Source organism: Aquarana catesbeiana, linkage group LG10 (assembly GCF_042186555.1).
Source record: "Aquarana catesbeiana isolate 2022-GZ linkage group LG10, ASM4218655v1, whole genome shotgun sequence".
Classification (NCBI taxonomy): Eukaryota; Metazoa; Chordata; class Amphibia; order Anura; family Ranidae; genus Aquarana; species Aquarana catesbeiana.
The window spans coordinates 210,315,332-210,341,289 of NC_133333.1; the positions used below are offsets into that span (position 1 = coordinate 210,315,332).

The window sequence follows — 25,958 nt, forward strand, 5'->3', positions numbered from 1 at the left end:
CCTGCCCACCAGTCCCACTCAACGCAGCCTTCTTCCAATGATTGAAAGTTTAAAATGTTTCCCATTGACAGGGAGATACAGGGATTGGTTCAGTGAGGGACTTACAAGCTGCAATTTAACAAATCACTTGCACACAATTTTTGTGTATCCATGACCTTACTGCCAACCAATCAGGATTGAGATTATGTAAAATATCTGAATATTCATGGTCAAATTATCATAACTGTGTAGGATTATTTATGATTGATTTATATGTGTCCTCTGAGGAATGGGTGTTCTTGGGTAGGCAGTATTTCCATAAAGACCGCCCTAGGAAACAGGTAATTCGTGAAAGGGATGGGCCAGGAACAATCAGCCTGGGGAGGCAAGGGCTAGATGATGCTCGACGTTGCCTAGCAGGAAATGAAGAAGGCTCTATCTGACCTGCTGCAGCTTGTGATGCAGATTGTGAGAAGCTCACAGTGTGCAGTGAGCAATTTCTTTACAGGAGAATGAATTAATTAATTTGTGGAGGTAATTAAGCAATACTGAGTGCTTGGAGGTGAGAAAAATGTCAGTGGCCAATTTTTTAAAGCATGCTTAAAGTCTTCCCATCAAAACTGATTATTTTTAATCCTCATGCTGCTAGCACTAGTAAATAGATCAAAAAGTATATCCAACTTACTTGTTTTAAACTTTTTTTTTTTTTTTACATTTCTTTAGTTACTTCCTGGTTTGTTGCCTAGGCAAATTATGCCATACATCCCATGAGTCTCCAGGAGGGGAGGAGGGGTTTTCTCAGCTAAGCACACTCTCTTGTATGCATGTTTGAGTTAAGGGCAGATGGATTCCAAGACATAAATGCTACATGAATCATTTGCCCTTACTCAAGATGGCCATGGGCAGAAATGCTAGGGGGTTGTTTTTCAAAGTGATTTCTCAACAAACGAAAACCTAATGGATGCATTGGTTTGCTTTAAATATGAAAAATTAACTAACTAGTGTTTTTGGTTTGTGGTGCTCAGAGGCAGTGAAGATCCGCTTAGTCTGAATTATTTACTCTAAATGCTTACTACATTCTAGTTCCACCCCAGCTGGTGACCCGTCCACGAGACCAGATTGTCGTCCAGGGCCGCACTGTAACCTTTCAGTGTGAGACCAAAGGGAACCCGCCCCCTGCTGTGTTCTGGCAGAAAGAAGGGAGTCAGGTAAGTGTGATGTCATACTGATGATGTACTCTTATCTTAACCAATCAGGAACGAGTTTACACTAAACTGGCTCTAATCTTTTAAGATAAATGGAAACAAAATTTGAATTAGTTGTTTCTGGCAGGATCAACAGGTATTTTTTTTTTGCTTTTGTCAACCAGATATAACAGAACTCTTTCAATTGCAAATTTAACAGACCAAAGGGAGTAAATAATAGACGTTCATTGTTGGGGTTTACATTCACTTTAGGGCTCGTTTACATCAGCAGTGTTGGGCCTCCCAACACAGTCCTAAAGTAAGCGAAAGATAATTTTCCTTCACTTCACATTAATGTGCTGCATTGGTGTTAGCTGAAAAAAGATTAGGACACGTTGCATTTTTGCGCAGCGCCGTGAAATGGAAAAAGGAAAACACTGCAGTGCGTTTAATACACATTGCAGCACGTGTTTACACGCATTGTGCGACCGATACACACGTACGCTGTAGTGTGAAGAGAAACTTCACTCTGCCTAAGCCCCCAAAAAGTTTAAATCCCCAACACTTGTCCCTGTTTTACAAAGAATAAAAATATACTTACTAGATCATGGAGCCCAGCGTTATTTTGCTTGAAGTAAAAGGTCTTGGCCGCTTTTCTCCAGCGCCACCATCTTTGAGATCTGGAGCATGTGCAGACACACTGTGAGTCTCCGCTAGGTCTATGGACATGCGCATGTGTGACCTCTTCCAACCGTTTCCTATGTCACGCATCCCAGGAGGTGGTTTGAGAGGTGTCACACGTGTGTGCACACGCCGCAGAAAACTAGCAGAGGCCCCGTGCCATGTTTGCCCATGTGGGACGGGCTGTGGGGTCATGCTAGCCTGGGCCAGGATTTAGGGGAAAAAAAACTATTTAAAAAGTTTTTATTTGAAATATAATTTTTTTTGTTAATGTGTTAATGGGGGGGGGATTGGGGTGGTGTGAAGTAGAGGTGACCAGGAAAAAATGGGGAAAAGGAGGTCCTCTTTACTTCTGCTGTCATCATTTTAAGTATTTTAGGCAGCACTCATTGAATTCATTCCTGGCCAGTGGCCATTGAGGAATGTAGTTTTGTCTCAGCACCATGTGTAGGCCGCTGACAGCATCGTATATTTTGTCAGCTCTCACCAGGACTGGGAGGTTGTTTTTGGGTCAGGTCAGAGATTAACCACCCAAGAAGTGGTTGGATTGAAGTGTTTACAGAGGAAATGTGACCCACTTTGCCATCTCTACTAGAGGAGGGGATGTGCTCAGAGCCAAGTTTACCTTCCAGATGAAACTTTAACCAGCGGGTGATAATGGTGTCCACAGCCTGAAGATGGAATGAAATCAGAGAGTTGCCAATTACAGTTGGCGTCATAGTTTACTGAAAGCAAACAGTTGACTCTGGACATTTTCCAGCATGCTGTTAAATTTTATTTAATGTTTGATCCAGATGGAAATTCCATGCTACCTAGAAAACAGTCCATTAAAGTGTATCTAAAGTGAAAACTGAAAATATCAGGACTTTTTTTTCTTAAAAAAAAAAAAAAAATATCAGGACTTTTGTTTTAACTAATATTCTATAAGTGAGCAAGCTAGATCTAATACAGATTTTTTTTAGTAATTCAGTCAACTTAAAGTAAACTCTGTGTTTTTGGCCTTACACATTAAAGTGGTTGTAAACCTTTACACACCACTTTTCCCTACAGGTGAGCCTATAATAAAGCTTACCTGTAGGTACTGGAAATATCTCCTAAACCTACATGGTTTAGGAGATATTTACCATATACGCTTGCGCCGACGCCATCAGCACATGCGCACTAAAGAAAGGGCATGATCGTGCCGTTTCTATAGGTCCCGTGCCGTGACTGTCGGCTCCTGCGTGCATGCGCGAGAGTGACGTCACGTGACTCCAACTAGTGACAGAGTCCATGGCCCTGGAAGGAAGAGGGGTGAAGATGGACGCAGGGACATTGTGGGCTTCGTTTGCAGGTAAGTGCAACATAATGGGCTAGTATGTGATGCATACTAACCCATGATGCTTTTACTTTGCAGGGGAATAAAGAGGAAGTAAAACCCACCCCTCTTTAAGCACAATAAAATAAACTTTCCACAGTAAACTATTTGTTAAATTTCTTATCTTAGCACTTGTACTTTACAACTTTTCCATGGTGCTAGCTCCTGCTCTCTCTCTCTGAACTTCCTGTCTACACAGGAAAGGGTTAACAGTGGACAGTGCAGTCTACAGCTGCTCTGTTAGCTTAGGGAAGAGAGGGAGTTGCAGGGGAGTGCCTTGCTATTCTAGCCTATGGGGCTGTGTTCTTCTATTGATGCACACAGTGTATGGAGACACAGCTCCATAGGATGCTACAAGAGAAGGAAGTCATCCCCTGAAACAGGAAACCTGGGACAGTGATCATGGCACCAGTTAAAACTGAACACAGGCAAGGATTAAAATATGTAGAAGCTGCATACTCAGTAAGTGAATAAATCAGTTGCTGAAAATGCTAAATAGCTGAGGATTTAATATCACTTATAAGCCCTTAAAACCATTCCAGGCCCTGATGAGTTAGTGTGTTGGTCCAGAAACACGTTGGCTTGACTCGTTCATCATTTGGACTGAAGGTGAGGAAGAAATGAACATCTTGAGTTACACCCAGAACAGCAAATGAGGGAAAATCCACCCATTCTGCTGAAAACTAAGAGGGGGGTCCCTTACATTGGAGTGCTTACTTCTCACTTTCTGTTGTCTCTACAGGACAGGAAGTGAAGGGAAATCTCTCCAATAGGAGACAGATGGAAACCGACAAAAGATTTCCACTTTCCTTATTCTATCAAAAGAAGAGGTTTAGCTTTAGGTAGTCTTTGGACTTTTAGCAAGGGCAGTGCTGTCAACATGCTACAAGTTAGAAGCTTACAGGATTTCTGGCAGAGCTACGGCTATTTTTCTGTACTTGCAGCCTTTTTTACAGGATAAAACCAGGAGAGGTGTGCAGATATCGCAGGAATGTCCTAAACATTTTTTTCCCAGACATAGAGTTTAATAATGTTTGGTAATTAGATTTCAGATTTTGCTGATAAGCGGTATGTTCCCCTCCTCCACCTTCTGCCTGTGGCTCTCAATAAAAATAATGGAGTCTCCCATTACTGGGTCTTTTAGCAGAATAAATAAACAGAGAGAGAGTCCTATAAAGCAGAATTGTGGCCCTTTGAGGTCGGCCAGGAATGCACCTTTTATTATCTGATATTCTTAAGTAAACAGGCCAAATTACAGCCACTGTGTTAAGTAAACGGCAGGTTGTGTATTCAGGAATAAAACACAAAGCATGGCCTGACCTGGCCATATCATAAATTTGTAGCTCAGGGGCCGCCGTGTCAAGGCCGCTGCTGTAATGAACACGGCTTTATTTTCTGTGTCAGCAAACAGAGCTGGCTGTGAGGTGGGGCGCTAAGGTCTTTTGTTCTGTGTGAACGCGCTAAAATTGGTTCATGTTTGCTCCACACTACACATAATGACTCCTGGTTTTCATACAACCCATGATCTGATCTGCTTAAGTGGTAGCAATTGGGATTTAGTAGACATTCATTTCAAAGAGCAAAATTTTAAACAATAGCTATGGAGACAAAGGCCATCTCTCTGGCCCACTTGACATGAGTCCCAGAATAAACCTGTCACCCCAAAAGAGCTGCTGGCATTTAATGGGCTCTCCTACCCTTCCTAATTGTGACACATCCTGTAATTACACACTGCAACACTGAAACTCCAAAAAGTGGGCTTCAGTCACTTTTTGCAGTTTGTTTTCTGGATGAATATGTGGAGAGAGGGTAAAGGTACCGGAAGCCCAAAAAAGTCAAAAATATCTCAAGCCTACTTATGTCTGCTGCAAAAAATGAATAATGGTCCTTTTTTGGGGTAGATGTTGGAGGTTCTAGCTTATACAGTAGCAGCCTTCTGTCTTTGATGGTGGCCCTAAATTCTTCAGTAGCAGCCTTCCAATATTAATAGAATTTCTGAGTACCTTTATTGGGTGGGCCTAGATTCTAGCAACCTCCCAATAGCAATTGGTCCTAGGACTCCAATATAGTCCCAGAGCTGAATAATGAGGTCTCACATGCCATGTCCATCTGACTGCAGCCTCTTCTGTGCTCTCCTGGACATCATTCCACCTAGAACACTTATCTGAAGGTGCTCCAGCTGGTAGCCAGCTTCCCGATTGTCCAAGCCAGCTTAGATTTCTTTGAGCCTTGGCTCGTGACCCTTCTCTACAGTGACATCATCTTCAGGCAAAAAGCCTGGGAAGGAAAGACCCTTCTAGAAGGTTACTCCAAATATTTATCCTGGCCCTTCAGCTCAAATCACTAGAATAAAACCCCCCATGTTTGGCCAAGGCAGACAAATATTCATAAATGTCTCACTTCTCACACTAACTACTGGAGACAACTCAACAGCAGCAGGTAGAAATAATCAATGGCCTGAGTTTAGGTGAAAACCCAGCAAACACAAAAAACATAAACAAAGCTCCGGCTGGCTTACAACCTAGCTTTAGGCCCGATTTGCACTGGTAAAGCAAATCTATAGTTTTAACCCTCCTTCAAGCTACGTGAGCTATGTATGAAAATGAATTTTACTATGGTGTTTTAAATCATGTGCTTTGTGTATTTATAGACTGTAATGGCTTCTTTCAATAAAAAAAAATATTGTATGCTACATAGACCTGTAATCTATAGACCAGAATGTCTTGTGTATCTTTACTGAAATATGGCAAAAAGTTTGTATCAGTCAGCAGCGACTCTACTGCAGCCAATAAGAATTTTTCATTTTGCTTTCAGATATTGCTATTCCCCAGTCAGCCGCCACAGACCGTGGGCCGATTCTCAGTATCACCCAGTGGTGAATTAACCATCATTGATGTCCAGATGGGGGACTCCGGATACTACATGTGTCAGGCCATCAGCGTAGCTGGGAGCATCTTGGCAAAAGCCCTCTTGGAAGTGGAAGATGGTAAGAGGATAGTTAAATATTACATGTATTAGAAGTGTTGTGTTAAAACCCAACTTAAAACACAATTCCAGGAAGTTTGAAAATTATTCCTTGCAGCGGGGTGCACTGCAAAGGTTACCAACTTGTTTAGTCTAGGGCACTGGTCTCCAAACTGTGGCCCGGAGGCCAGATGTGGCCCCATGCTTCCCTTTATCTGGGCCTTATGGCACTGTTCTTCTCACTGATGCAAGATACTATACTTCCCACTGACATCAACAATGGGGCACTACTCTTCCTACTGACACCAATGATGGGGCATTATTCTTTCTATGGACACCAATGATGGGGTTTTACTCCTCCCACTGACACCACTGATGGGGCGCTATTTTTCCTACTTACACCAGTGATGGGTGCTATTCTTTCTACTGACACCAATGATGGGTGCTATTCTTTCTACTGACACCAATGATGGGGTACTTGTTCTTCCACTGACACCAGAGGTTGGGCACTATTCCTCCCACTACCAGTGATTGGGTACTTTTGCTCCCACTGACACCAATAATGGGAAGGTATTCCTACTAATACAAACATCCGACCCCTCTAAAGGCTGAAGGACAATAAACTGGCCCTTTGTTTAGAAAGTTTTGAGACCCCTGGTCTAGGGGAGAGGGGAATCACTTTAACTTTCCTGATCCTCCTCTCTCCCGCGGCAGACGGCACTCCCCCACACTCTGGCGGTGGACTGTCCCTTTGTTTCATCACCTCCAGTTCATGTTGCTATCAGCACCTTAAACCGCTGGAGCGATCTGACACCCTCTGCTGAGTCAGAGCTAGAGCTCCCCAATCAGCAGGGGCTGAGCTTTATTGGATGGAGAGTTCTCCCTCTAACCTGAAGGGGGCCGGGGCATGTCAGACCACTGCAGAGAGACCAGTGCAAGTTTTCTTATTGCCCCTAAAAATAGTTGGAACTGGTTTTAATGGTCTGGAAATGTTAGTACAATGTAAAGAAATGCCGATTTTTATCCCTTTCAATTGCTTCTGAATGACATATACATTAAGAAAGTTTTGGTTGTCGTGACAACCTTACATTGAAGCAGGTGTCCCCATCGCACACGTGTACATCAACCCACAGAAAACTTCTAAAAATAATGTGGGTTCGGATACACAGCAGAATGTTTGGTGGTATTTGCACTCTGCGCAGATGAAGATGAAGAGTGGGACGTGAGGCTCATATGGTTTTCCCAAATGGAATGTTTAATTTAAAGATAGCTTTATGCTCCAAGACAGATTTGCATTTCTATTATTGCAAAAGTGTTGACAGTGACGAGCCGGTGGGCGGGTAGAATGGAGCTGTTTTCATTGACGAGACCAGAAGGAATGTTTTTACGTGGAGGCCATATTGTTTATCTGGGCCGAACTTAGTGAGAATGTGCCAATCAATTTATTAGATGCTAGTGACATCACTGGAACGTGAGCTGACCTGGTCAGTCCTTGGTGTTCACTGAAGCTGCCCATACTTATGATGAGTTTGTTAAAGGGACTACATGAAAATTTAACACTAAAACCAACTAAAAGTACACGTCTACATGCCAGGTGCCTCTAATTATTATACTGGCATTCCTCTTCTGCTGACTTTCTTTCTAAAGCTCTTTAGTTGATGGCATCCATATTATGTGTGGCCTTCAATCTCAACCAGTGACATACAACCAGCGAGTCTGGTGGGTTCCAAGATCTGTGCTCTGTAGTTCGCAGAGGAAGTGTTGTACCACAGAGTCATGTGACCATTGACCCATCCAGAAGCACTGCAGAAAGCCTACTGACTGGCTACAATAGTATGCTGGGTTTTGGTGTTGAGAGACCGGTAACAAGTAGATTGCAGTGTAGGGGCTTCATTGCTGGAAATATGCAGATAAAGGAGTGTCATGCTACATTCCCCCCTGACCCCCTAACCTTCACCTGACTCTCATACTTAAAGTGTATCTAAACCTAAGAACAAAAATGTCATATATTGCAACTCAACAGTCCTTAGATGTGCTGGCTGCATTTGTTTTCTAAAATGTTTTTTGAAGGTACAGAAAATACTTGTTGATCCTGCCAGACATCCAGCATCTTTGTAACTTCCTGTGTATTGAACTGAAGTCTTACACAATGTTATCAGCTTTCTTAGCTGTTGTTTGTGAGCTACACAGCACTAAAACTGGAGAAGATGAGAGAGAGGAAAATGTTTGTAGTCCAAATCAGGAGAGCGGTCCAAGGTGACAGTCTTGCTCCTCCATACCTCCATAGATACAGTAGCACAGTGCTTGAGTGTTGTCACCCTAGGACAAGAAGTGCATTACTGGCGCCAGGTAAAAAGAAACAAATGCAGCCACCACATCAAAGGACTGGTAAGCTGCAATGTTTTATTATTTTGTTTTGGTGGTTTAGATTTGCTCAAAAGCTAAAGTTTACTCTGCTTATATTTTGCCTTCCCTAATTCCAACGCCCCCCCCCCCCCCCCCCCCCCTTCTTCATCAACATGCATTTTAGACCCACATATGTCATCATTGGGTCTCTGTGCTTCTTTAGGCAATGCAGGCAGATAACGACAGGGAAGGATTAGCAAGGTGCTGTATAAAGCCTTCTGAAAACATCACAGCACCTTTACTCCTCTTAAGAGCCCTCAGCCCAGATGCAAGCAGTAGACTGGCTCCTGGCAGAGTTTTGCAAATTTCTGAATTCCTTGGATGTCAGTCTGGAGGAGTGGAAATTTGCATGCAGAACACCCTAGGTAATGCCTGCATGTGATGCTGAGCCTTTAATTGAAAGAGCTGAAATTCAAAGAATGAAAGAGGGAGGCCCGGGACATTCAGGCTGAGGAGGAAAGGGTAGGTGATTCTGGATGTCCTTCAGTTAGGAAATGAGGTGAGCTCTGTGTTGCTGCAGCTTTTAATGCACATTGTGAGACGCTCACAGTGTGCAGTGAATAAGAGTAAGCAATTTCAGGAGAGGAGCCTTTAACCCCAAAAGGTAACCCAACACAGAACTCCCTGTATGATCTAAGCCTATTCACTAACACCCCTTGTCATCCATCCATGTAGATGTCAGTCTCACGCTGCAGAGAACATTTGGAAAGTGAAAGATCTATTGTTTTTGGGATCAGAATTATTGGACCTCTAACTCACCACGATTCATCTAAAAAGCCCCATGTTATACAATGCCACCCACCCCATTACATCTAAAGAAAAAACAGTACACGTGTCGTATAACATCTCCCTTCTGGGCAAACTATCGAATCTCCACTCCTGACACACACACACACACACGCCCTCTCTTGTCCAAAATGAATGTTTTTGAAGTTCATTTAAAATGTATGTCTGCGAAGAGAAAATGTTTCTGTTTTGTGTTGACTCTGCAATTGTCGCTGTCCTCGGCTTGCGTCTACTCAATAAACCTATTATTCCGAGCGATCATTCAGTGTCAGGATGAGCTCCAAGCTATAGACTCGACCACATCTATTGATCCGCTCCTACATTGGCGCCACACTGATTACACTGCAATTGTAACCGCCAGGCAGATGCAGCCAGCGAATGAGGTTGTGTACGCAATAGAAGAAGATAGAGCTACAGGTGAAAATTACACACTCTACAGCCAGGCCGGCATTTTTAGCCTCCAGAAAGCACTTTTTATTTTATTTTCACTGTCAATCTAAAGTTTGCTATTTACTAAATTGAAGAGCTTCAGGGAATAATGATGCTCGATATCTCAATGCTTTAGCTGGAAGTGCTTTTGGGGCACTAATGGGTCATTCTGTCTGTCGGATAACAGGTGAAATTTTATATACCGGTAGGTTCTGCTGTGCACATTTATATTTGTATGTGCGAGTGTATATATTTGCCGAAAACACAACACTCTTCTCAGTGACAGACCTTCAATATGGTGACCTGATGCATGGTGCCATATACCTTTGGGTAGATGTGGGTGCTAAGGTGACCTGACAGATGGTGCCATAGACCTTCAATAGAGGTGGATGCTATGGAGACCTTATGGATAGTGCCATGGACCTTTCGGTAGATGTGGATGCTAAGGTGACCTGACAGATTGTGCCATAGATCTTCAATAGATGCGGGTGCTATGCTGACCTGATGGATGGCACCATAGACTCTCAAAAGAGGCAGGTGCTATGGTGACTTGATGGATGGTTTCATAGACCTTCAATAGGGATGGGTGCTATGATGACCTAACAGAAGGCACCTTAGACCTTCAGTAGAGCAGTGTACTATAATTACCTGACAGATGACACAATAGAACTTCAGTAGAGATAGGTGCTATGCTGACCTGATGGATGGTGCCATAGACCTTCAGTAGATGTGGGTGCTGTGGTGATCTGATATATGGCATCATGGACCCTCAATTGAGGTAGGTGCCATGGTGATCCTGATGGATGGTTTCATAGACTTTCAATAGAGATGGGTGCTATGTTGACTTGATGGATGGTACCATAGACCTTCAGTCAAGATGGGTGCTACTGCGACCTGATAGATGGTGTCATAGACCTTCAGCAGAAGTGGGTGCTATGGTGGCCTGATGGATGGTGCCATAGGTCTTCAGAAGAGGTGAGTGCTATGGTGACCTGATGGATGGTTCTATAGACCTTCAATAGAGATGGGTGCTATGATGACTTGACAGATAGTACCATAGACCTTCAGTTGAGGTGGGTGCTATGGTGGCCTGATGGATGGTGCCATAAGCCTTTAGAAGTGGCGAGTGCTACGGTGACCTGATGGATGGTGCCAATGATCTTCAATAGCGGCAGGTGTTATAGTGACCTGATGGATGGTGTCATAGACCTTTAACACAGGTGGGTGCTATGGTAATGGTGTTAAACACCTTCAATAGAGGCTATGGTAACCTAACAGATGTCACTGTTATAAGCTTAATCAAACATTAAAAATATCACCAGTACACCATTTGTAGCAAATTAGAGATAAGGCATTTATTCGCCACCACACGCATGCAACTATTCAGGGGTACTGAGGATCCTTTCCTCAGGCAGTGTTACTGCCATCTGAGAAAAGGGTCCTCCGTGAAATTGTTTTTGTTTCTCTACAAATGGTGTACTGGTGATGTTTTTATTGTATACATTTGTCTGTTCACATAAGCAGCCTGTGATGACATGCATTATGCGCATAAATATAATGTACACTAGCTCTGGTGTCAATCATAGCTCCAGGTTTGGGATTGACCAGGGACCGTAAGTACAGTTCAAGCTGTCAGATCAATTTTTGTTTGTGTATGTTGTCAGAAGCAAAGAAAAAAAAATTGTGAATAGAAAACAGATCATAACACTTCCAAATTTTTTAAAATATTGGTGCCCAGATTTGAGCTTTAAGTCACTATGTGGCACTGCACAGAGATTCCTCTTTGGGTGGCGGAGGCCGATGCTGTGATGATCAGGAAACATTAACACATTACAAATAACACCCAGACTAAAAACACATAATACATATTCATACGGTGCCCCGCCACTACCATGTGAGTTGGCTGCTAATTTTGCAAACCAATTCTGAGTCGACCTCCTAATTATCTCCTATATTTTCCATTTCCAACTTGAAAGCGAACATGGAGTTAAAAATTAAGCTGTGCCGAGTGTTTCCTTTATAGCTGCAGTCATGTTTAGGAAAGTACTTAATTAATTATTGCTCTCCGAAGACCATATTATAAAGTAGCAAAGGAAGCGCCGATGAAAGGATCGTCTTTGTTCATGGGCCGTTTGTTAAACCAACACCATTAACGGTTATTAGCAGTGACGCGGGGCGTTCAGCGTAATACCACACATTGTTGATCTAGTCATTAACATGGACATCTCCCCGACTTCTGGCTGTTTTACATGGAATATTGAATGAGCCGCTATAGCCAGAGATTTGATGAATGATAATATAGTCTGTCTGGTCAGTTGAGTCAGTCTTCCAAGCGCCACAGTGATGTTGCTAGCTCGTAGATAGAGGATAGGCTGTATGAATGGCTGGGGTTTAGGCTACAAGATGCGCTTTGCCTGAAGAGGTTTCTTAAAAAACATTGGCCCCAGTCACTTCTCCCAATTGATTGATTGCCCAATTCTTCATGAAGAATTATTCAGGTTACAAAACAGCCACTCTTCTGTATCTCAGTGATGTCACTGCTCCTGGTTAAAAGGCCAATACCTCATGAACATTGGTTCAATATAATGTATGGCTGCCCTCCTCTACCTCAGTGATATCACTGCTCCTAGTATATTGATAAGCTAATTCCTTGCAAACATTGGTTCAGAATAGAAAAGGACCACCCCCCTGTACCTCAGTGATCTTACACTACCTAGTTTATTGATTGGCTCATTCCTCATTAACATTGCTTCAGAAAACAAAATGGCCACCTTCCCATACTTTAGTGATATCACTCCTACTAGGTTATGGTTAGGCCAGTCTCTCATGGGCATTGATTCAGAATGCAAAAGGACTGTGTTCCATCACCTCAGTGGTATCACTATCCAATATTCTTGATGGGCTCATTCCATATGAACATTGGTTCAAAACTCAAAATGGCCACCTTTTTTGTACAACAATTCCTCACGAACAACCCACATTTCAAAAAGGACTACAATCCTTTTCCTCAGTAATATTGTTCCCCTGGTTTATTGCTGGGATTGCTTCTCCTGAGCATTGGTTCAGAATAATAAATGGCTGTCTTCCTGTACCTCAGTGATATCTCTTCTCCTAGTTTATTGTTAGGCTGATCCCTCATGAACATTGGTTCACTGTACAAAAGAACCGTGTTCCTTTACCTCTTTGATATGATTCTCCCTAGTTTATTGACAGGCTCATTTCTCATGAGCAGAATACAAAATGGCTGCACTCCTATACCTCAGTAATATCATTCAACCTAGTTTATTGATGTGTTCATTCCTGCTTCACAATACAAAATGGCTGCCTCACTGTAATTCCCTAAAAACCCTGCTACTGGTTTATTGGTTGACCTCTCATGAATACAAAAGGCCCACCCCTCTCTACTTTGGTGATATCACTCCTCCTAACTTAACGGACTAATTCCTCATGAGCATTGGTCCAGAATACAAAATGATTACCCCCCTTTACCCCTTTGACATAACTATTCCTAGTTTATTGATTGCACCATCTTCATGAACATTGGCTCAGAAAAACGATTGGCCATCTTCCGGGTACCTCAGTGATATCGCAGCTCCTAGTAGGATAGGCCAATGTTTTGTCAATATTGGTTCAGAATACAAAATGGCTGCCCTTCTGTACCCCAGTGATATCACTGCTTCTAATTTCCTCATTGGCTCATTCCTCGCGAACATTGACTCAGAATACAAAATGGCTACTCTTCTGTACCTCAGTGATATCTCTGTTTCTAGTTGATTGATGCGCTCTTGCACGCTGGTTCAGAAAACAAAATGGCTATCCTTCTGTACCTCATTGTTACCACTCCTGGTGAATTAATAAGCTGTAAGCCCATCATCTTTGGCTCACAGGTCTTTATTTTGTGGTTTTAAATATTCAGATTTCTTTTTCCTTGCTATTCTTTAGCAGATGGAAATCAATATACCAAAAAGCTGAATTTTAATCCTTATACAATTAAAATGTTTTTCTTTTAACAGCTACATCGGATCGCGTTCCACCGATAATTCGCAGAGGACCGTCCAATCAAACACTTGCAGTGGACTCTGTGGTGAAGATGCAGTGTCACGTGACTGGCAACCCTCTGCCCAGCACCCACTGGCTAAAAGATGGGCAAAGGGTCGGCGGCAGCGACCCGAGGGTCAGCGTTCTGGACAATGGAACTCTACAAATTACCCACCTACAGGTTAGTCCCATCCGAGCTGCTCAACATATAATACTGGGATCAGAAATGCATTGGTAAACTTTTAGAGGAAAGCGTAGCTGATACCCAAAACAACCAATCAGAAGACCGCGTTCAATTTTCTAGTACAAAATAACATATGATTGGTCAGTATCTGAAGCAGCAGTCATTAGGGATATCTTACAAAATGCAATGTACATATACTGGTATTGTAAAAGCGCGATCTTCTTGTTGTCTGCTTTGAGTTTACGGTCAATGGAGGATTACTGGGTAGGACTTGTGATGTTCTGTCTGCTGCCCCTTATAATGGGTTATGTCATTTCTCATTTATGTAACACCGGTATTGTCTGCAGTACTGTGTCCAGTCTGGACTTTTCCTGTGTGCTCGGTACATGTAATTGCTTTTAAATTATATCTAAACTCAAGACCAAAAATGTAATATATTGCAACCTTTTTAGCTCTTAGATGTGCTGGCTGCATTCGTTTTCTTTTTTTCTGCAAGTACAGAAAAATTACCTGTTGATCCTGCCAGAAATCCAACATTCTTGTAACTTCCTGTGGACTAAAATTTTCAAAAGATGTTATCAGCCTTCCCAGCTATCGCCTGTGAAGTACAAAACAGCTCCCCTCTATGTAATGGAGTTGAGGACAGGAAGGTGTTTTCATAGTCCAAATCAGGCAGGCAACCTAAGGTGACAACACTTAATAGATACAGTATGTTGAGTTAGCGTTGTCACCCTAGGACCCTGATGCCAAGCCTGCCGCCCGAGGGCCAAATGCAGCTCTCTGTTTTTTTTTTATATGTGTCCTTCAGACCCCAGCAGTCAGTAGTGGCATTGCATTAGAAATGAACTACAATAACATGTTGCCACTTATTGTCAGTGTCCTGCATCATGTCTGCTGTCTCCAACCACACCTGTAGCATAAGCCACTGTCTCCAACCATCTCCTATAGAATATATTTTGTAGCATGACATATATAGAACATTGAAGTGTTACTAAACCCACAACAGTTAAATCAGTCTGTATATGCAGTAAAGCAGCTTGTTATACTCACTGTGGAATCTAAGGGGTTAATCCGCTGCATTGCGTAAAAAGGCTGTTTGATCCCGTCTCCTCTGATCCTCCCCTTCTCCTGATAGAACAGCCTTGGGGGCACTCTGCACATGCTCAGTTTGGTGTGTATTGCTAGAGAGGAGTCTTTTTTTGGGGAAAGGGCACAGGGCCAATCAGCACTGTCCAGACAAAGGGTCAGGGGTCCTGCAGCCTCATAGGAAAGTCAGAGGAGAAAATTCCTCCTACAAGCTTTAACCAGACACTACTAGAAGTCATACAACTGCTATATACTGCTCATGAGAAAAGGTATTTAGCAGTTTATATTTACTAAAGTAATTGAATTTTCATGTTCTGTGTACTGTGGGAGACCAGATATAGTGAATGCAGGGTCCTGGGTTTAGTAACACTTTAGGTGCAGCCCTTTGGTGATGTCAGAGGCTACATTTGGGCTCCCATGCATAGTAAGTTGACAACCACTGCCCTAGGACAGGAATAGTGTTACTGGCAGAATCACCAGTGAAGAAAGCCTAAAAAAAGGAATCTCATGTAAGGACAGTATGTGACATTTTTGGCTTCGGGTTTAGGTACACTTTAACAGAATGTGCTACAAGCTTACTAAAATGGAAGTAAATGTGACAGAATTAGAGGATGAACTGTATGAAATATTTCTTGCTAGGATCACATAGGAAGGACATAGATACATACAACCCTGCTATCCCAGAGCAGATCCACATGTCCATCCCATAGCGGCGACCTGTTCCTGGTTGATAACTCCAACTAATGACCAGTCAGTGACAAGTTTCGGATTGCTGCGCCCTCTGATTAGGAGCGCTCATTTACATATCATCCATCGCTCTGCCTGATTAGTTATTAGAGGCGAGCATTCCACTCTTTATTTAAATATTAATGACACATGTAATAAAGAAATGAGCTGCAACTGCTCATTAGCAGTCATTTGCATTGGTGATGAGGACGAGCGAATTGATAAGTGAGGGCGCAAAACTTCTCCCTAATTGCACTTTATGTGAATTATCACTGTAGATTAGTGCGGGAAGTGGTGCAGATAGCTGGCGATGCTAAATTAATGGACCATTCTGCGTTACCGTCAGTCAGTTGAGATGGTGGGGAGACTGGCTGCAGTGCCCTCCAGTAAGATTAGTCAGGAAGTTGTCTGCGTGCAGAAGAATGTCCTCCCTCCAGAGACAGGAAGGTAGCCCACATTATTTCACTTCCCGTGAAATAGATACACAGGATTGTTCTGTAGCTGACCGCTCCAGCTACTTTGGTTGGCCATTGGGCTGTCTTATCAGGTTTATCTAATAGGCAACCCAATGGCCAACTGAAATGGCTCGCATAGCAGGCTGACAACAATTCTGATAATTGGGAGGCAGTGGCTTAGGGTTGTCAGCCTGCAGCAGGAAGTGCTGTTACTGGCAGGATCTGCAGGTAAGAAATTATTATTCTTATACAGGATTTATATAGCGTCAACAGTTTGCTCAGCACTTTACAAAATGAAGGCAGACATTAGTTACAATACAATTTCATACAAGAGGAATCAGAGAATGGCAAATTCACAAAAAAAAAATATTTTCTTAAACACACACTGTTTAATTTACATTATCCCTGCTCTTTGTGTAGATGGATGATGGCAATGTATTTATTTTATTAAAAAAAAAAAATCTTAAGTACTGTACCTTTTTTCATAATTAAAGCGGAGTTCCAACCACATGTATGATTTTTTTTTTTTAAATATATCTCCTACTATCATCCAATGTATATTTACTAATGGATAGTCTCGTTATTAGCGCCCCTTTTGTGCATATTTTATAAGAAAAATTACCTTATATTGTTGCTGCCAGGGAATACCCATTTTATTGTGGGCATGCGAAGCCCACAAGCATAAACTTCCGGGATACGGCGCTGCTGTATTACCAGCATTCACCGCCTGTTCTCGCACATGCGCAGTAAGCAGAGCAAGCGGCGCAGGAAATTTCTGATGTTGCCATCACAACGGGCTGCATAGTCGGAAGTGCCCGCCCCGTTGTGATGGCAACCATGATATGAAATACCGTGATTCTAGCCCTCGGCGCTGCCCACTCACTCCTGGGAAAAGATGACACGCATCTCTCTGGAGCAGTAGCGAGCTCAGGCGCCAAGGGAAATTACGTCAAGGGCTGCGGTGACCTAGTGGCAGATTACAAGGGACCCCATAGTAACAGCCCTTAATGAGTAAGTAAAAAAAAAAATCCAAATGTTGTTGCTTATGGTTATTGCTGTTTAATACGGTAAATTTCATTTTATGGGTGGAACTTCACTTTAATATACAGCCGTCATGTGCTCTTCCCCAGCCTATCGGCGGAAATAGCTTCTAGTGCTCTGCTGCCAGTCAAAGTTAAAGTGCATAATTAATATCAAATACATGTTTTAAATCATCATACAAATATGTATTTGAACTCAGGTATTTACTATTTTTGTGCAAAAACATGGTGTGGGCTATCTAAGAGGAGGTTCCGCCAATCACAGCCCGTTTCACACCCCTCCAGCCTGTTGCTGTTTGTGCCTAGAATTATAGGGAGGTGATGCCTCCATCAATCAACATGTAATATCCCTCCCCCATAATATCAATGTTTAGTGGGCATGGAGGAGGAGGAAGGGAGTGGACTTTCATTTATCCGGAGTGTATAAGCTCACATGTGCAACTCTATAATCACATGAGCTGCTCAGATGAGATAAAGGAGGAAATTATTATGTTAGAAGTGACCTGAAACTGGAGTGTGCTCAGTAGATGTGGCAATGGCTGGTCGACACAATCTCAGACTGCAGCAGGGACAAAAACAAGGAGGGAAGGATAGAGAACAGCAGGATCAAGCAGGTTCTTTTAAGAATACAGAAAATGACTGCACTGACAGTTTTTAATGATGTGGGTTTAATGACACTTTAAGTATATATATATATATTATATATAAACCCGCAATCTATTATCTGCATGCTTGGCGTCATGCCTCAGTGTATACAGTTTTCTTAAGCAACACATTTTATGTGGGAATCTTTTGTAAATTTTATTACCTGGCGACCCTGCCAACAACAGCACTTCTTGCTGCAGCCTGACAACACTAATCCATTGCCTTGCAAAAAGCAGCATTGTTGGCCTGTTGTGCAAACTTTTTCAGTTGGCCGTTTGGCTGCTGATCAGGTCTGCGCCTGTCTTCTGCAGCCAAAAGTCCAACAGAAGGAGCACAAATGGCAGCCTGGCAACATTGCTGCTGGAAATGTGTGTTTTTTTAATGTTGTCAGCCTGCAACAGGAAGTGTTGTTACTCGTAAGATCTTTAGGTAAGAAACTTTGCAACAGATTCACAAAAAAATGATTTGCTTAACCCCTTCCTGTCGGTTGTGCACATAAATGTGTCAGCATGATGGTGGAGATTAACGCAGTGCTGCCACATCTATGCATAAAACTGGCATCCCCTGGCTGCACTCTCAACAGTGGCTCTGAACCATTGTTTGCGGTCAGGAGCCGGTATGATGGGCTCCCAATCACATGACAGCAAATTATGGTGATCACGTGATCGAGAAGCCCCGGTGTTAAACCTTTACAGAGATGGCTTTGTTAAGGAAAACTGCTTACAGTGAAACATGATGCCAAATATACTGAAAAATTGCGAGTTTACATACACTTTAGGGAATTCCGTATTCATCCTATTCTCTTCCTACATCGGGATGGCATGATTTGTGCCCCAAATGTAGAGGATACATAGTAGTGGATGCGGTGGTGGCTTCCTTGAAATGTGTATGTGATCTCAGTATAGGGAATAAGGATGTTTCTGGCAGTGAGGGGGTGGTAGGTTCACTCAGTACTGATCAATCTGCACCGTAACAGAACTGCCACATAGATCTTTCTTTGGACAGTAGATGGCAGGGACCTGCTGGGACTTTGGTCCCCGTGGCAGCTGCAATTTACCCATTCCATTACCCATCTAGATGCAACTTCCTTACAGACATGTAGGAATGCAATGGATGGTATTGAAATAATTGTTCCGGATTTTAGTCATTGGGAGTGTGGGGGGCTCTGCTGCCAGCTGTGTGCGCCTCTGAACTCTGGCTGCCCCGCCATGTAGCTCTGAGTAGATGCAGTCATACATTTTTAATTCCAGCCTTGCAAATGATTTTACTGTAGCTGTGCTTGATCTGATGAAGGCCTGTTTAATATTTTACCACCAGCCAAGATGAGGACTGCTGCAGAGAATTAAATATGAATTTCAGTTTTCCTACAAGGGAGCGCACACGGTCAAACCTAGAGTGCTGCTAGACAGGGATAATTCTGGAAGATGGAGGGCTTTTTAATTCATATATATTCTTTTAGTCTTCCAAATGCGAATTCAAATTTTTTTCATGGGCAGGACCAAGAACACCCCCATAACAATCTCCTGCTTGCTCTGGCAGTTCTAAGTGGTGTAGGAGCCCAGGAACATTAGCAAAATAAAGGATATATGTATAAGACAGCTTTTCTCAACCTTTACACCAAGAGGAACTAACTTTCAGGTCTTGGGTGAATCCTTACTAAAACCAGTTGATTGGGGTCAATGAGAAAAATGTCCCTTGCATTGGTGGTCAGTAGGAGATGTGTGTTGTAGCAGCACTGGACCCAATCCATTATATCCCTGAGGAAGTGGTGGTTTGAGCCCCTGAAAAGCATTAGCTCACTTTTGTATCTTAAAAAATGTTCTACTGGGCTTATTCAATTGTTGCAGTACTTGTATCTTTTGTATACCTCATCTGTGGTCAGTAGGAGAAATGAAGCCCTTACAATGGTGCCACCCACCATTTGGCTAAAAAAGATGGTCTCATCCTGAGAGCTTTGCCAAGTGGGGTGGCCCTGGAACTATGCAGGTACCATAAAATGGGAGGTCAATCAGCCACAGCTCTAGGAACCCCTAGCAAACTCTGCAGGACCCTAGTTGAAAATGGCTGGTATAGGGTATATAAGGGGAGAAGCCCAGGTACAGTGTCAATGTAAAGGATATTTGCATAGGGATATTTAACAAGAGGAGCCAGGAATATTGTCAGGTTAAAAAATATGTCTACTGTGTATAGGGTATATAAGGGGAAAAACCCAATTTAAAGGATATATGTATAAGGTGTATAAAGTATTAAAGGGGAGGAGCCAAGGAGCATTGCCAGGGTAAGGGATATATGTATAATGTGTGAAGAGTATATAAGGAAAGGAGCATTGTCAGGGTAAGGAATATATGTGTAGTGTGCATAGGGGAAGCAACCTAGGAATCTATGTTAGCATAAAGTATGAGACTGATTTACTAAAGGAGTTGAGACTTTTCATTCAATAAATTATAGTGCTCAATTTAAATTATAGTGCCGTCTCACTAACTAGAGATATTTCATCCACCACTGTATATATAAACGTATCTTAGTGATTCTGCCGTTTTGAGAGCTTTTATCGACTTGCCGTTTTGAGAGCTTTTATCCACTTGCAATATTTGAACCTTTATGAAGGTTGTGCCCCGAAAAGTGTTTTCTGTGAGTATAGGATGGCATTCCTGTTGTGTTTTTACATTTTAAAGCGGAGTTCCACAGACTTTTACAATTAACAAGTAGAAGGCAATGCTCAGATACCTCAATATGACAATATATGGTCCATAATAGTCCAGAGGCAAGTGTCAAGGAAGAAATAGGTGAGTCTGTCAGGGCTGCCACCAGGGAGACCAGAAGAAAGTTCCAGTAAAACTAGGAAAAAACAAGGAAAGGGGCGCCTCTGAGGATATATCATAAACAATTATTATAAAAACAATATCCACTCACATGGAAAGAAGTAAAGGTGAGTTTGGGTGCATCTCTGGGCTGAGGAGGTAGGTCACAGCGAGTCCGCTTCTGACTTGATAGATGCAGTACATCAGATCCCAGGGAGGATAAGGTGGACCTACAAGTCACAGCAAGTCCTTTTAGGTGACAAGGTGCAGCACAACGAAACCTAGAGAGGGTGAGGTGGGATCACAGAAAGTCTGCTTTGCAGGGTGTAGATTCCAGGGAGGATAAGGGCAGGGAAAGGGCCGTACGATGAGGATCCAGAACGAGGCTTGGAAGGCAAACAGTGTGCCGCCGGGCTGTGACGTCACTATAATGTGACACGTTAATTCCCTCTATACTTCCATTCCCCACCAATTTGGCCTACTAGCTCTGGAATTTTTTCTTGCCCAAGACCCACTCATTAATCCTAGACAAGCCGCTTTCATTTTGGAAGCCACAAATTTTTGTCTTACTCATAATTATTTTGACTTTGACGATTTTTACCTGCAGGTACAGGGAACAGGGCACCCATGGCGGTACAGTAAACCGCCATGGGTGCCATTTTTGCCCCATCGTACGCAAATCCAGCCATGGGTTATTGGGAAAATAAATACATCTGGCGACACAATCCTTTTTCGTTTTTTTTTATCGTTTTTTTCGGACGATATATCAGTGATATAATTGTGATATGGGATGGCCCCCCTGACCTCATCACTCCCCCTGGGATCTGATGTGCTGCATCTTTCAAGCGGACTCACTGTAACCTGTAGTCCCACCTCCTCAGCCAAGAGATGCACCAAAACTCAACTCTACTTCTTTCCATGTGAGTGGATACTGTTGTTATAATAAAAATTCTTAAACTAAAGACCACCTCTCCACCCCTCATTTTTGGATATCAATTTTTTTTTCTTTTCATATCTTTTTAGAATTACTAAGTATACTTGCGACCTAGCCCGGCCGCGGTGCAGTACGTCATGTCCTCGTCTGCAGTGAGCCCTCTTCCTTCACCCCCGCTGCCTTCTGGTACCTGTGTGTGTCTCCCAGAAGACGAGCTGGCCATTCATAATGCGCATGTGCAGTAGGAAACCAGCTGTGAAGCCTGAAGGCTCCACTGCCAGTTTCCCTTAGTTGGAATGGTGGCGTCTGCACCCGCTCCGGTGGATGAATCGGGGCTCCCTGGACAGGTAAGTGTCCTTTTTAAAAGTCAGCAGCTAGAGTACTTGTAACTGCTGACTTAAAAAAAAAAAAAAAAAAAAACTTTTTTGTGGCTGGCATCTGACTATTCCCCATTCTATCCAAAATTAAAGAACAAAGTTTTGCTTTTCATACACTTTAAGCTCCATAGACCTTCGAAGACTCCCATAATCAGTTGTACATCTTCACATGCACTACCTAACTGCGGCTACAGGCTGCCGATTCCCACCACCAGTGGAAACCGCACAGCGTCCCATTCCCCATACAGCCCTGGTGATTCCTCCCTCCCATGTTTGTTTAGTAAATACTGTATTCATAAATGGCTGTTTCATGTGTGTAATGCTGTACAAGCTGCGTCTGTCTCAGATCTACAAACTTCCACAAACCTTGTCGACCTTGAATTACAAACGCTGTCATGTTAGGAGAGTGTTTGATGTTTCGCCTCCTTGATACGAGGCCTCCTTTGTGCTCATCAAAGCTCTTGTTCAAACAGCGGCTCGGAACTTGACTCGTTTCATCTCGCTGTGCTGACAAGCAGATCTGTTTGTTTTTCCTTATTCTTCCCAAGACAGGTATGTGTACCTGATCTGCCCCAATCGATCTCCACCTTTACACAAGTCTAGCCGTGCGTGAAAGCCAAAGATGAATGTATTAATAATATACTATGTGTTTGTGTATATTTGAACATATGTATACATACAAAGGGTGATTCAAAAGTCCATTGCCCCACACAGTAAGAAAAGATTCGGGCTTCTAAAAGATTTTTTTATTTTTCAACACAATTTCCTATAACCACAATGTAATTCTGTAGATGACAGTAAGGGCTTATGATTTATGTCCAGGAACAATCCAAAATTATTACTTCCAAACTTCCTCCTGGCCAATGATCCATACATTATTGGAAGTGGTAATAGTCATCGGGGGCATCAGGTCTGTGAGTATTTAGCCTGGGGAGGGGTAGACCTTTGTGTTCCAACATTGCTTCGTTGATGACAGCCAAAGCAACAAAGGTGTGTTCTATGGTATTGTCCTAGAAAAAGAAGATCTTTTTGATGCATCTCCTTGCCATACACCATAATTAGACCTAGACCACAACTGTCAGAAACAAAACACATTGTAAAATGCAATTGTCACCTTGATCACAAGCCATATTTCTGTCATGCTGGGCTGCTGATTTTTAGATTACATATGCAATTCCAAATCTTTTTTGCATTCCATCCTTAAAAAAAAGAACATTTCTGTTTGCCTGGCCTGGTGGGCCCTCTGGCCTTCCGCTGGGCACTCAGGACTCTTATTGCTTTTTTACGTACGTAAACCTATCAACCTGGAATGGAAATCCAGATCACGTTAAACTTCTGGAATTCCTTAATTATTGTATATAAAGAGACATATACTTCCCGTGGGTGTCCCAGAAGTTCCACAAGGTATGGGATATTTGTCTCGACTCCCCCTCCACCGCCACATCATAAAGTGTTGGTTTCCCCATCATTTTTGGGCATTTAATCTTATCTATTGTTTAAAGACATGATTGGTCAATGTAACATTATCCATTGTCAGGCTGGGTGTCTATGGTGCCTTTTTCCTGTTTTTGAATGCCTTACCCTTTAGTTACTGAATGTTATGGAGATGACTTCTTTTATTTTTGATTCTGTTGACTTATCCTTTATAAAGTGCTAAGCGGATTTTAGTTTAAGACTGTTTGGGGTTTTTTTTTTTTTCTTTTGTATTACCAGGGAATGCCCCGAGGCTCTGTTTTGTAATTTTCTCACCTTTCTTGCCATTGCTCTATTATAGTCCGAACTTTACAAACCTCATAAAAGTTCCATCCCAGGCATGGTATTTAGTGGAACATGCAATTTCTTTGGCAATGTGTTGTCATTGATGTCACCACAAGGGTTGTCATATATATATATATATATATATATATATACATACACACACACACACACACAATATATTATATTATATATATTATAGGCTGTGAAGAACATGTCTCTTTGCAGGATACAGTGTGCACCAAGCAACTGGCGGATATCCTACACTTCTATATGTAGAAGTCCAAATGAAAGGCTTAAGCACATTTCAAAGATTGCAACAAGGTTTTTTTTATTGTTATACATTTTTCCTACAAACGAACAAACACAAAAAAAGAGAAAAACAAAAAACTAAAACAAAAAAAAAACATTTTCATAGATGTTGAACGATATTACTTCCACAAAACTCACATCTCAAAACGGGCACACATAGCTCATAGATCATATTCCTTTTTATAGAATATCAATAATAGCAAGCTTTTAATTCAGTATTGTTGTGACTGTACACTTATTTAAAATAAAACAAAGGAAGAAAAAAGAGAAAGAGGAAAAAGGAGAAAAAAAAAAAATATAGGGGTAAAACTTGGAATCCCTACTCCCCCTCCATTAGTGCGGAGCCATATTTCCTGGAACAAATAGAGAGGGACCACGTAGCCACGTTTTTCATGCTCTTCATGGACTGCTCAAAACTGTTGCATTGCTACTCTTTATCCTGAATCCTTTAAAACTTTTGAAGTGTACTGAAACCTTTCATTTGCGTACGTATATACATACCTGTAAAACTACATATGCACATACATACACACCACATTCCTGACATGGATTTTTGACACATATCCAGGGTAACATGTAGGTTTCTGCGTGCTCCAGACATGGAGCATAACATGTAGAGTTGGACATGTATCCTGGACAAAGGATGTAACTCATAGGGTTGCTGCATATTCTGGACACGGGACATAGCATGCAGAGATTGATGTGTATTACAGACATGGGGTGCAGCACACAGAGGTTGCTGCATATTCCAGAACAAAGTGCTGCTTCTGAGCTCCAGTAGCTGTGCAGCGCTGTAGCATCACACAGCAGGGTAAAGTGGAGGTTGCTCATGAATAACTTAAACAACATGGCGTGCACGCTAAATATTTGCTTAAAAATTGATGCGGAAATTCAGTGGGGAGTGGAGAACCTCCACGTTATTTTTGTTCTTTCCTTGTGTCGGAGTCAGAAGGTTAATGCAACTCCCGTGTCCTGTGCGGCTAATAGCGACATTTCATCACAGCCGCTGCTTTTTGCCCAGGAAAAACAATGAGTCATGTCATATGGGCTGAGGAGCGCTATGAGTTAATGGCCCCAGAGGAGCCCCGCCTCCTGTAACCAGGAGCAAGACTGGTAAATGCCAAGAGGTGCCCTGCGCCTCCTGCTTCATGACTGGCTGAAATATATAAATAGATACAAAAACTTGAACTATAGACAGTATCTCACAAAAGTGAGTACACCCCTCACATTTTTGTAAATATTTTATTATCTTTTCATGTGACAACACTGAAGAAATGACACTTTGCTACAATGTAAAGTAGTGACTGTACAGCTTGCATAACAGTTTAAATTTGCTGTTCCCTCAAAATAACTCAACACAGCCATTAATGTCTAAACCGCTAGCAACAAAAGTGAGTACACCCCTAAGTGAAAATATCCAAATTGGGCCCAATTTGCCATTTTCCCTCACCAGTGTCATGTGACTCGTTAGTGTTACAAGGTCTCAGGTGTGAATGGGGAGCAGGTCTGTTAAATCTGGGGTTACCACTATCACGCTCTCATACTGGTCACTGGAAGTTCAACATGGCACCTCATGGCAAACAACTCTCTGAGGATCTGAAAAAAAGCATTGCTGCTCTACATAAAGATGGCCTAGGCTATAAGAGGATTGCCAATCTTGAACCTGAAACTAAACTGCATCACAGTGACTAAGACCATACAGCGGTTTAACAGGACAGGTTCCACTCAGAACAGGCCTTACCATGGTCAACCAAAGAAGTTGAGTACACATGCTCAGTGTCATATCCAGAGGTTGTCTTTGGGATGTATGAGTGCTGCA

At 42.4% G+C, this 25,958-nt stretch overlaps 1 protein-coding gene across 3 annotated transcripts in view; it reads left to right on the forward strand.

Moving 5' to 3' along the window:
- Window positions 1–25,958, forward strand: part of ROBO3 (roundabout guidance receptor 3) — a 441,954-nt gene that overhangs the window by 377,470 nt on the left and 38,526 nt on the right. For all 3 annotated transcript variants that reach the window (XM_073603233.1, XM_073603235.1, XM_073603234.1), the window contains exons 7-9: window positions 1,063–1,187; window positions 6,016–6,187; window positions 13,800–14,005. In XM_073603233.1, coding sequence (XP_073459334.1) covers window positions 1,063–1,187; window positions 6,016–6,187; window positions 13,800–14,005 — 503 coding nt within the window. The remainder of the gene's footprint in view (window positions 1–1,062; window positions 1,188–6,015; window positions 6,188–13,799; window positions 14,006–25,958) is intronic.